The sequence below is a fragment of the Prosopis cineraria genome, unplaced genomic scaffold, assembly GCF_029017545.1.
Source record: "Prosopis cineraria cultivar Desert tree isolate PC_DT_omini unplaced genomic scaffold, ASM2901754v1 PC3, whole genome shotgun sequence".
Taxonomy (NCBI): domain Eukaryota; kingdom Viridiplantae; phylum Streptophyta; class Magnoliopsida; order Fabales; family Fabaceae; genus Prosopis; species Prosopis cineraria.
This window is the reverse complement of record NW_026555334.1, coordinates 1003709-1016965: the sequence shown is the minus strand read 5'-3', so window position 1 is coordinate 1016965 and position 13257 is coordinate 1003709. Positions and strand designations below refer to the sequence as shown.

At 31.0% G+C, this 13257-nt stretch overlaps 1 protein-coding gene across 6 annotated transcripts; it reads left to right on the top strand.

Moving 5' to 3' along the window:
* Nucleotides 1-3252: 3252 nt before the first annotated feature.
* LOC129304983 (CBBY-like protein) lies at nt 3253-10828 on the top strand. Of its 6 annotated transcripts, none has more exons than XR_008591824.1 (12): nt 3253-3335; nt 3742-4070; nt 4217-4266; nt 4385-4448; nt 4694-4742; nt 4842-4910; nt 6128-6189; nt 7089-7169; nt 7898-8049; nt 8177-8261; nt 9218-9483; nt 10399-10828. XR_008591824.1 is itself a non-coding variant. In XM_054944857.1 (12 exons), exons 2-12 carry the CDS (start codon nt 3814-3816, stop codon nt 10514-10516), a joined length of 1131 nt encoding a protein of 376 aa, XP_054800832.1. In that variant the 5' UTR covers nt 3253-3335; nt 3742-3813; the 3' UTR covers nt 10517-10828. The 6 variants fall into 6 exon arrangements, 3 of the variants coding, with proteins under 3 accessions (XP_054800832.1, XP_054800833.1, XP_054800834.1); XR_008591826.1 differs by having other exon boundaries at nt 9298-9361; nt 10399-10448; XR_008591825.1 differs by lacking the exon at nt 10399-10828 and adding an exon at nt 8398-8494 and having other exon boundaries at nt 9218-9358.
* The last annotated feature ends 2429 nt before the right edge of the window (nt 10829-13257 follow it).

Sequence of the window (13257 nt, the reverse complement as noted above, 5' to 3'; positions counted from 1 at the left end):
ACCGCATCCAACTTGCACATGGGGGAAAAGGCTAAACTATATTGTCTTGCTCACTTATTTTCTTAATCCATTTACTTGCTCAAATGTGCATTCTCATTTGAGTACATAGATGCTAAGAATAACTCAAGTTGAAGGAATGTAAGTCTTCTTTTGACATACACAAACACAAAAGCTCCAGTAATCTCCCACATGTCAAAAGAAACATAATTATCTGAATTAAAAACAGCAATTAAGGCCAAATTCAAATGAGCTTGAAAAAATATAAGCCAGGCTTAACAAAATATTATTTTATTATTACTTTGGCCTATTTGGGCCCAAGCACCATAAGGAAAAAAAATTAAAAAAAATATATAATATATTAAATATTAATTAAGCTTTTAAGTTTTAGTTCATTTTAAATTAAGAAACCATATATTTGAATACATTATGATAGACATTTTCTTTAAAAATTTAAAAATGTTAACATTATTATATTACAAATATTTTTAATATTTTTAATTTATAACATATCTCAAAATAACATTAAATATATTTTAATCTTGATTTTTGAACTTTAACACTCAACTTTTTTTTTATAAAAAAATTGAGTCCTCTAAATTTTTATGTATCTTAAAAAGTATATTTTTATATTTTTGATAAAATTAAAAAAATGAAAATTTTTCAATTTGGATATTCATGCCAACCTGAAGAGTTTAAAGCCAGGCTCGACTATTTAAGTTAAGTTTGGGTTAGTTTGAATAAGCTCCAATCTACTTGAATTATTCGATCCAATCTGAGTTACAATTTACAACCATGAATATAACAATTTTGAATCTAGTGTCTTTTGGACTATGAACAAAAGCTAGACTAATACTACTTTAAACCAAATGGAATGCTTGCCTTAATGATTTCAAAACCTAAATTAGGACTGTACAAAGGACAGATCGGATAGGACTTCGCTCTAACTTGAAGTTTTGTCCTTTACATGAAAATGATTGAGTTACGCAACTTGTGATCTAATCTAATTTTGATATAACTTGAAAATTGAATAGGATTAGACTGGTCTAATAGGACTAAGAGACTAATTTCGATCTTGTCCAATATCTTACTTTGTTTTTTTTTCCTTTCTCATCTATGAGAGGCAGTAATTTATTTAAACCAAATAAATTCAATTAACATCATAACATTACCTATAGTCATATAAAAGTTATTACAACAACAACAACAACAATTATAAATCCATAACAATCTTCAACAACAACAAAAAGTATTTTAGTTGCAACATATATGATTCAAATCAAATAACCTTTAACATGTCTAAAGTCTATCACACCAAGTTAACACATTTCACCAATAAAAGGAGAAAATTAAGGTTAGTCAATGCTAGAATTTTACTCAATATTCATGACTTCACAAGTATAAAACATAAAATATTACTAATTATTATAAATTAACTTATTATTATAATAATTAGTAAATTAATTATAATTATGTTAAATAAATTTATAAGATTGAATCAGATCAAGTGGTCTAAATGCTCGATTTCTTATCCCATCTAACTCAAAAAAAAATCTAATTTTTATGGTCTTGAAAGACCAGTTTTTATCTAAGTTGGATCAAACTGGACAATACTAAAAGATTTTTACTCAGCCCTACTCCAAACAATCTTCCCTAATCAATAGCTTCCTACCCTAACAAAACCAACACTCTCCCTCCTTTCTCTGTTTTATTTTCCTCGTTTGACACTCACTATATGGTTTAAATCAAATTCCTTGCATTTGCCTTGATGGAGATTACCATGCACCACATCGGATGATGTAATGGACTCAATTTCAAATGTTCTCATCTCTAATTGGGCCCAAGTGGCCCAAAACCTTACCCAGTCCAAATCCAGTGTTTTCAATAAGTTTGATGAGCTTGTTAGTCATCCTTAAATATTTTTTACCATTAATTAATCTCAAAACACTATTCATCATATTTATTATAGGGTTAAAAGTTAAGATGTTACAATTTTGAAGCCTTGAATCCCTTCGTAACCTTTAGAATCTCTAAACCTTAGTAAAAAAGGAGGTTTTCTTTACAACTTGAAGTTGTTTTGGAATGACAGAGACTTTAAAAATTTCATTCAAAATTTTTATATACTAGTTTGCTTCTGATCGTGTCCACATGGATGTGACTCCCTTTGCCACGTCCATGCACAATGCACTCTAAACCTTATTTCTCTTCCTAAGATCCCCTAACCCATGTCAAGATATTTTTATAGTTCAAAATAAGTTTGAAGAACTTTCTTTTGGAAGAGTATGTTATAGATTGTATTATTATTTTTAAGGATCTTGAAATCGAACCCAACAAGTTCTTAGGGTTATTTGTACATTTTATGAGACTTTTTAAAAGAATGAAACTTATGTAATTAATGTTATATACTCAATATACTTATATCTACTTAATATATTTATATCTAATTAAATCCTAACAAGATGATCTTAATGTGTTAATAAAATTAATAACATAAATTTATTATAAATAAATAATAAAAAATATAATTTTAGATCCTTACACTTTTCTTGTATTTTGTTATTGATTCATATACATTTTTTTTTTTGTGTTTTAGGTCCAAATGCTTTTATGTTTTAGTATTTTAAGTCCCTCCATGAACAAACTTGAATGAACCTAAAACATTAAAAAATAAAATTATAGGAACCTAAAATATAAAAAAAAAGTATAAGGATCAAATAGTAAAACATGAGCAACATGTAGAGACTCAAAATTATATTTATTCATAAATAATTTATAAAATATTTACATATCTTGATTTAATTAAAAATGAGCAAATTAAATATATAAAAATAAATATATACTCTTTCTGTTTAAAAATATAAATTATTTTTAATCGAATCTTACTCTATAATAAAATAGTTATTTACTTTTAAATTAATTCTTTCTTTTTATTTTTACTTTTATTAAATATTATATAATAAATATAAAGTTATTATTAATAAAAATACTTTTAAAACAGGTAATAATTATATTTTAAAAAATTAAAAATATTTTATAGTTTTTAAATATTTAATTTTTTTAAAAAAATATTTTACGACAGTAAATTTTTCGTCTTAAGAATTAGAATATCTGTGTAAGACTTAAATGTGATCACGACAATAATAGCAACAGTGATTTTCCGGTAAAAAAAAGTAACGTGGGCCCACTTGTTTCCGTACACAAAGATCTAATTCCGCCGATCAAACACGAAAAATCTGGACCGTCCATTTGATAACCATTTTTTAACACTCATGTTCCAGCCATTTTGAAGCCGAATGCATACGTGGAAAACTAAGTTGTTCTTCAACAGCAGCTCCACGGTATGTACCCAGTTGTTCTCGGCTTTCGCCATCTTCTCTGTTCTTCTCCAGATTCTTCGTGCTTTTCTACATTTTTCTCCTCCTCCTCGTTCTCCTTCTCCATTGTAGCTTATTCTAGACTTTGAAGAGTATGGAATGAGAATATACTTGTATATTTCTACCAAAAATTTTACAGTCGATTATCTTTCTTCCAATGCACATTCGTGCATTCTAACTCGTTTGAATCTCAACTTCTATTTGAGACTTTGAAATTCATATTCAATTATCTATCTTCCAGCCGACATTGATGAGGTCAAAGTAGTATTTGAATCTCAACCCACCAACTTACTGATAAACATGATACATATTGGAATCAAGACGTTTAAAGTATTTTTTCACATACTTTACTTGGTGAATTTGATTGCAGAATCAGGAGGTTGCTGAAACTGAAGTCGAAGCCGGATTGAATTCAGTTAGAGCTCAGCCTTAACCAGCTGACATGGAGAGAGCCTCGTGTCCGGTTCTTCACACACTATCCGTTCCGCGCATTTTCAATAAAGATAACAGATGCTTCCTAGGTGCATCGACAAGCAATTTTCCACTGCTTCCTCAATATTCGTTCACCACCCTACCACCGTATTCCAATTTTCCTGGAAAAGTTGTGCGCTCCACTCGGCTCATCACTTCTTGCTCGCCATCTAGACCCCACTACCAGGACTCATCTCAAGAACTTGCCGTTCTCCTTGAAGTCGATGGGTAACTTGCCTTTTCTCCACCTTTTGATTTGAACCTGCGTACGTATTCGATGTTTGTTTGCTTCCGTCTTCTGTTAATCAGCCTCTGTTTTCATCTAGTAACGTGAATGTTTTCCTTTTTATTCGTATTCATCTTTGTTATTATAGGGTCCTTATGGATGCTTACCGTGTGGGCAATCGTCAAGCCTTCAATAAAGGTAAGATCGTACGGAATGTTTAAATACGTACTGCCAAGGGGGTTATTGTCATTGGTCTCATATCTATTTGAGATTGGACGCTCATGAATCTGACATGATTGTTCTCTTGGTGCATCAGCATTTCATAATCTTGGGCTTGATTGTGCAAACTGGACCGAACCTGTCTACTTAGATCTTGTAAGGTACGATTATGCATTCATATGTAGTGGGTATTTTGTGGCTATTTTATGGTTTATGTCAATTGGTCAACTTCCTGAAATACTGTAGTAGTTTATATAGGAATAGGTCATGACAAACTGGAGTCAACATTGTGAATATTTTTCACTCCTCTTATGGTCATAAGATTTGGAAATGCAATGAGTAATGCTTAGAGTTAAAAATATGAATTTCTGTCGCGGCTTTAAATTGTGTCCTAATAATTTTCCAGGAGAAGTGCCAGTGATGAGGAAAAGATGCTCTTTCTGTACTTTAACAGAGTACGTTCTTCTTTATCAGCTTATTTCTAACTCTCGGTAGTTTGCTTCATTGTAAATATTACTGAAGCGTGCTAATCTGTTATTATCTCTAATGCATAGATTGGATGGCCTACTTCATTACCCACAAGCGAGAAGGGAAAGTTTGTAAAAAGTGTTTTGCAGAAGAAGGTATCTTATTTATACTCTTAGAATGAATTGTAATAAATACTGAGCATTTATACTTTGGCAAATGAGGAATATGATGTATACTAGATGCTCTTAATTAAAGCAGACTGTGTTGTGGACACAATCTTCATAATTTATACCTGGCTCCTGAGTGCTTTTCTCTCATTACTCTCTTGTGGTAAATAACACAAAATAGCACAGACCACAAAACAGAATATCCATTCAGCCTCCCACATTTAACATTCACTGGAGTAGTCAATTAACTATCGAGTTTTGTAACATGGAAAAGTTTAGTCACCACTAATATTACTCCAAAAGATTTGATAGTTTCATTTAGGAGTTCAGGTCAATTTAAGAGCCTTCCAATTATGTCTCGCAGTAGGCTTTTATGTTAAGGAATGAGTTCTAACATTTTATACAAAATGGAATTTAGGGTTGATCAATTTGATATCCTTGATGATCTAAATCATGAAATGCAGCAGAATCAGCATCCAAATATTTGGGGTCTTGATATTTATGATTTATTGTGAGTATAGCTAAAGGTTTTAAGAAATCAGTGAGAAAATCTGAGGAGGTGGAGGAGGAGGATGAACACATGAAAAAGAAAAGGAAAAACATAACTTTGGTTCCCTGCATTTTGTCTGCGTTTTGTTATTGGTCCCTACACTTAAAAAACAGAAATGTAGGAACCTAGAACATCGGAAAAAAGTGCAGGGATCAATAGCAAAATACGAGTAAAGTACAGGGACCTAGAACATCAGAAAAAAAGTGCAAGGACCAATAGTAAAATACGAGCAAAGTATAAGGACCTAAAGTTATGTTTTCTCAAAAGAAAAAGAAAACTAACTTGGCTCTTACAAACCTCCATTCTCAGTCTCATTGACTTAAGTAAGAATGCTATATTTTAATGAGTCCAAAGATAATAATATAGAGAAAAAAGCAAGATTCATTAGTGCTAAAGTTTAGATTGGTTTCTTGAACTTGAAAATGCCTGCAACATAAGTGAACTCAATAATCTCATGATTTTGTTTCCCCAAAAAAGAAAAATAATGGAGTAATTTCTTTCTTAATATTAAAGTGCTTCTTGGGAATAGAATCATTTAGGCTTTTGAGCTAAATATCATCTTCCTGCACTGGAGAAAATATTTTTCGATCTGCTTCTTTTAAGAGGCGTTAAGATTATATGAAGAAACCTATTTAACTCTACTGGTTATTGGCAGGAGAAGGCATTGGAAGAGTTTGTGATGTCAAAGAATCTACCTTTACGACCAGGGGTTGACCAGTACGTTATCTTACACTGATTAAATATGAATGGGCAAGTCATATATGTTACATTTGTAGAGCAGAAGTCATTGCAATCATCTTATTCACAATGAGTAGTACAACAGAGTATATAGAACAGCTGGAGAAGACTAATCCCATGAAAATTGAAGAATCAGGAAAAATAATAACCTTTGATACCCATTAATCTACCCATGATATTCTTTCCTATATTAAGAAATAATATAAAATAAAAAAATTTCCTATTTACAATATAAGTAGATCAGTCAACTACACTCTCCCTTAAATTGGATCATAGATGCTAATCATGTCCAACTTGCTTAAACAACTCTCAAATGTAGGTCCATGTGATCCCTTGGCCAGCAGAGCTTGGAGTTTTGTAGGAATATATGTTAAACATGCAATTCCTTCCTCCACTTTTTCTCCAATAAAATGTCTATCCAGCTCCACATGTTTTGTCCATTTGTGTTGAATAGGATTTAGTGCCATGCTAATGGCAGCTTTAGTGTCACAATATAGTTTCAATGGCATATCCTCAACATTTCATCATTGTCCAATTGCTAGTATTCTTTACTGGATTTTTTATTATTTAAGAAGGGAAACTTTTGATTTGCTTGTATTTCCTTGCTACCTTTATTAAATTTTGGTATAAGAAGTAGAATTGATTCATTTGACATTTTTCTTCTAAATCTACTTGTTAGTATCTCTATAAATTTTAAAGTAGAAGGGATGGGAACCATTGCCAATTTTATTTTCAAGAAAATGTTCCCTCTGATGATAAAACTTTTGTTTGGCCGAAGCTAGTGAATAATAGTTACCGATATAATTAATTTTCTTATTCTTTGTAGATTTTTCCTTGACTGAAAAGCATTAACAAAGTAAATATCTCCCCTATGGCAGGTTTATTGATGATGCATATAATGAGGGAATTCCACTGGTAGTGATAACTGCATGCAGAAAAAGTGGTAATGATATTGCCAGGTACTTTAGTTAGTTCCAACTGTTTGCTATGATCATGATGCTTAATAGAATTATATAAGCTGATCAGTATTAGGAGGGCATTTTTTTGAATCTACTCAAGTTCTTAGAAACCTAGCTTGCTTATTTGTTTACAAACCTTTTTTTCATTTGGTTTTTTTTCTTATTATTTTTCCGTCTTAGGGGTAAGGTGGTGTACTCTGTCATTGTCATATATGGTACATGTGATACGCATGCTTCACCTTTAAAAAGACTATTGGATCATAAAGAATGGTCTTACTTAATATTCTTGTATGATAAGATACACTTCTTGCTTATAATTCACTAATACAACTAAGACTACATCATTAGTGCATCTTTCGATCAATCTTTGTCTTTATGCTCTTTCTCTCTCATCTCCAACTTGAAATTCTCTCAAAATTAGAAAATCATCTTATTTTAGGGCTCAACTAAGGTTAGGGCAGCTGGTAGAGTATGAAAGTTTCCAATTGTTCTGAATATGAGAATAATTTTGTATTTTCCATTAATAGAGTTTCCAATAATTATTTTAGTTCTGAATATGAGAATATGAGAATAATTTCTAAGGTTAGGGCTCTATACTTTTGTTAGTTTGTTTTGATCCTGGTTTTGTGCTAGTTTAGCTTCAGCTTGCGTTTTTCTTTGCCCTACCTTTTCAGAATAATGAGTATCCTGATTTTTGCTTGCTTGATATTTTCAATTAATATTGATAGGGCAATTATAGAAAAGCTTGGTGATCAAAGCTCAAAGGTAATGATTGTTGGTGATAAGGAAGTTGAGGAAAGCATGTATGGCCGACTTATATCTAGGAATTTACTTTCTTCTGGTTTGGATGAACAGCTTTCCAAGGAAGCCAAAAGAGCAGGTGCATACTTTCTGACTTGCTAATGACGTATGTGTCCTTTGATACATGCCTTTTTTGTTTTTGTTTTTGTTTTTTGGTGTAGAAGGCTGTCTGGTGTGGGACTTAATTTTTGTACCTTTTTGGCCAGTTTCCGCAGAGAAACAAAGGATAGCAAAGGAGGTTGCCTCCATGCTAAAGTTGAGTGTTGAAATTGACACCACCTTATCTGAAAGGTTGGTTCACTTCATGTCAATTAGTTTTGTGTGTGTGTGTGTGTGTATAACACTCTTTATGCGCACAAGTTTTCAAACACTATATATATATATACACTTTATTTCACTCTAATGTCTTTTCATGCATTCTGTTAAGGATTCATACAATCAGAAGATCAAAAAATTACATGACTCAGCTCTGAAGCTGTTAATGGTGCTAGGTTCACTTGGAATCATAGTCTCTAAACCTTGGGGTATTGCATTTCCATTAAAGAAATTTTTCTGAAAAAGTAAGGAACAAAATGTTGTTAGATTTAGTGTGAAAGTTGAGTACCATACTATGACTTTATCTACATGTGACTTATTTAGCTGAAACAGTTGTTGTAGAAGTCTAAGTTCAGGAAATCACTCAGATGCTACTTATTTGCAATGATCAATCTAATCAACAAATGGTCCCCTATCCTATTTTTATGAGAGAACCAGGTATTTAGATATTGATTGTTATTTGTCGAAGATCATATGTATTACTACAATTGTCAAATGTCAATTCAAACAACTAATTGAAGGATATCCTTACGGAATCCTTTAGAGGTCCTCGAATCAATTTTATTTGTGACAAACTTGGTGTATGATAATGTTAGAATTAAGTGTTACAGAGTTGATCTGTATATCATCGAGTCTCCCATTGTATATTTTACCTGTTATGTAGCCTTTCTAAAGTATTAACTATTTTTCTTTAGTCTCTTCAGTTGGAGACTGGAAAATATTAATTGAACCTAATAACGAATAGATAATGGAACAAAAATCTGAAGGAATACTTTTAAGGCAATAGACACTATTCTATTTGTTAGGTTCATTTTGTTTTTAAATGAACATTTTCATGTTGAGATTTATTGCAATATGAATTACATTGTCAAATAGCAATCTATTTTCGTTAATTATGAATTTATAATTTGATTTGATGATCATCTGTGCAGTCTTGAAAAGATTGTAGCTGCAATTCGTGCGGGAGCAGAATATGCAGGATTACCTGTTTGCAATTGTGTCCTTGTTGCAGGGAGTAAATCTGGGGTTGCTGGAGCTGAAGTTGTAGGCATGCCATGTGTTGTTTTAAGGAGTAGGTGAGTGCTTTCTCTTTTATAATAAACATGTGATAATGGGTTTGCTTTATGCAGGTTTCAATTTTTTTACAGTTCCTCAATAGCAGACTACTCAATTTCACCCAAAATTGACATACCATCGGGTACATATCCGACATGTTTTTGGACACGTTAATATATATTAGGGAAAAAAAACAATGGAAGGCCTATAGCATGTATTAATGACGGTTAAAGAAAAAAGACTTAAAACCAAATTTCTTCTATCCAAAAAATAAAAATAAAAATAATGATCAAACTCTTCTCTAAGGCTATTATAAGTTATTGCAAATGTTTTTTGTGAGTTTCCACTTATTTTAAGTTATACCCTGATTTTTCCCAGTGTTACAAAAACCTTTTAAATTTGTTACTACCTTTAGATGAAAATTCTCGTAATATCTGAAAGATACCAAGTATTAACAGTTTGAGTGGTAACTTTAAGAAGCATCAATAATAAGTTATTTACATGTTTTTTTTTTTTAACATAAAGATTTAAACCGTTAACCAAACAGTATTACACACCCTCACCTCCCTTCACATGTTCTTGCCATATGAACTGGTCCAAATGGCAAGTTATTTTTATATTTTTTGAGAAGAACTGTGACTATAAAGTTCTTTAATTGTCATCAATATCATTTGATTCCGTAACTTCTTTTTGCTCATACTTTTTGGCTGGGATCCATGCTAGCACTGCTTGTACTCACACCTGAGATGACTTGAACAGGATCCAGACCCATCATTTAGAAAATAAATGTATGGGGTGTATTTAGAAGGAGATAAAGAAAAAATATGAAGTAAATAGAAAGAGTAGATCCGTTGCAAACTAGGACTTTTTTTTTTTTTTTGAGTCTTAAACGTATAAGTTATTGGAGAATATCCGAATTTCACTGGAACATGAGTGACATAGGTGAAAGACAAGGATCATGATTCTCTCCTTATATCTTCTTTAGTACGTGAATAATTTAGTTTACAACTTTTTTACTTGTAGTAACCTCCAGCTTACTTTTTGTTGTTATATGCAGCTTGACATCCAGAGCTGAGTTCCCTTCGGCAAATGCTATATTTGATGGGTTTGGAGGTGGAGATTTGACAATTTCTAGATTACGAAGTCTATCTGAAAAGGAAAAACCACGAAGTTAACTCTGGCAAATTTGTAGCTGCAAAGTTCGTTTTATGTTTAGAGGAAATTTTTGCTCACTAGAATTTGCGATGATGCAAAAAGGTTTATAATATCATCTCTTTTGTGTCAAGTGTTGAGTTGATCTCTGGTAATGGTAGAGGTGTACAGGGGCCCAAACCTGATCCGGCTTAATAACTTCAGGTTGCGACGGTTCAAAAATTGGAAAAGCGTAAATGGGTCAAACCTGGTTTAGAATTCCACTTTAATCCCTTCTGTACTCAGGTTTCTTCCTTATACAAAAGCGTATGGATGAGAGCATCTTCAGGTCTAAATGGTTCGTTAAAGTCTAAAATAATTCTCATCGTGTTGCGAAAGATATTGGGATTGTGGTGGACGAACACGATCATGAATCATGGTGATGAATAATTTTTTTTTTTTTGCTAACATGGATAATTATATTTTTGTTATGTTTTTTGATTTATGTCTTATAAGTATAGCTAATTAGTATGTTATGATATCAATTTTCATTTGTATGGAATAGTGTCAGGTATCACTTGGGTGTAAAAAAATTGTGAAACTTAGGGTGGGGAAGAAAACATTTAAGTGGGTTGATGGCTTAGCCTTTTCAACGGTTTGAATTGGGTTAGGTCCCAGCTTGTATAAAAACAGGCTGACTTCAACCCATCCCATTTTCTCCCAACCTATATGAGCCAATCCACAATCCGTGTTGGTCATATCCCCACATTTACTTATGAATTTTGACAGGCATAACTTGGTTGATACATTTATTTTGGGCATTGTGGTGAATCTACTTGACGAGGTATCATGATTATGTATAATTATGTTTTTTGTTTCAGCATATTTTTTGTCTTATTAGTATAGATAATTATGTTATGATATCAATTTTAATTTGTATTGAACATTGTAATGTATCATCGAGGTGTAATTTTTTTTTTTTTGAAATTTATAGGGAAAAAAGGTTAATTAAATTAGCTGGTTAGTCAATTTAATCCTGCAATCTGCATGATTTGGATTTGGTTGAAATTTTTCTAACCCATAGGAAAATGAGCTGATCTCAATTAAACCCATTTCCCCCCAACTTATATCAGCCAATTTCAAGTTTCATATTCCTACTTTTAATTACTTGTGAACTTTGATGGGCATGACATGGCTAATTCATTTATCTGGGGCATCTTAGTGAATTTACTAGATGATTATTATATTTTTATTTTGGTGTATTTAAAGTTGTCTTATTAGTATAGATAATTATATTAGGGAGAATTTCATTAAAGAATCACCAATGTGATATATTTACAAATCAAGCTTAAAACAATTTAAAATATTACTGCAGGATTTTTGGTCTGAATTGAAATTAAATTGTGTAGCAAAATGATTAAAATATTTCAATTAAAGTGAACCGGATACATAATAGATTTAACAAGTAATGACAAGGAATAAACAAGTAACATCACATGTCTAACAAGTTAATTACACTACTCAAAAAGTAACTTAACTAGTAATGATTTATTACAGGTTAAATATTTAATAAGTAACATAACATACTTAACAAGTAATAATGGGAAATTAATAACTAATATTATGTGTTTAATGAGTCAAATATTATTTAACAAGTAACTTAAATAATGAATTTATTACAAGTTATATGTTGAACGAGCAACCTAATGGATTTAACGAGTAATGATAGTGTAGTAACAAGTAATGTTACTCATCTAACAAGTAATGTAAGATAATTAACGACTAAAGTTAAGTCTTGTAAAGAAATTTAATTAAAAAAGGATATTTTAGTCATTTTACTTTACAGTTAAATTTGGGGTTGATTTATAAATATAGAAATATATTAATTATCTACAAGTATTAAAGAGATCAAATCACACGGCACAGGATTAGTCATGTAAAATTATCAACATATTAAAAAAGTTAAGAATTATATATCTTGTCATCGATCAATTTATTTTAGCTTTTTAGAATTTGTAAATAATGCTTCTTAATTTTATATGGACTCATGTTGGCAAATATATATATATATATATATATATATATTCGCTCTTTTATTTTTAAAATTTTAATTTAAAGTTTAATATTTTCCTTGAAGAGATTAAATTAGAAATAAAATATAGTATGATTTATGTTCATCTTAATCATTATACACTAAACTTGTTTTTAAATTTTATCATCTAAATAAGTTTCTGTTTCTCAAACTGGCTTTTAAGAAAAAGTATTTAAATATAAATCATGTTAAAATTATTTTTATTCTAACTTTAGTGTGTAAACTGAAATTCATTCTAATTTCAATTTTGCAATTTTTAATCCAAGTACATAAGGTAGAGTTTAAGGTAAGCTTTTAAAAATAAAGTTTTTTAACCCAAATATAAATTTAATGAAAATTGGTTTAACAAACATAGTTTGGGGCATAAAAAATGGCATAGAGACACCTCTAAATTTGGACACTGTCATCGGTCATCACATTAGCACTCTGCGTCCTTATCTTCAGATAGCTTTTCATGTCTCCCCATCTTAAACACGAAGGATGTAGCATTTTAATTTGGGAAAATACCATTTAACGACCCATGAATTTTTTTCTTTTTTGGAATTAGAAGAGGTTACAAATACACCAAAGGTACACATGTAACTAGGATCCAGAGAGATTCTCCTCTCATCATCCACCACCTTAACACAATAAGGGGACCCATGTAGTTTTTTAATAGTGAACAATGACTATATAATTCTAAAATAGCATTAC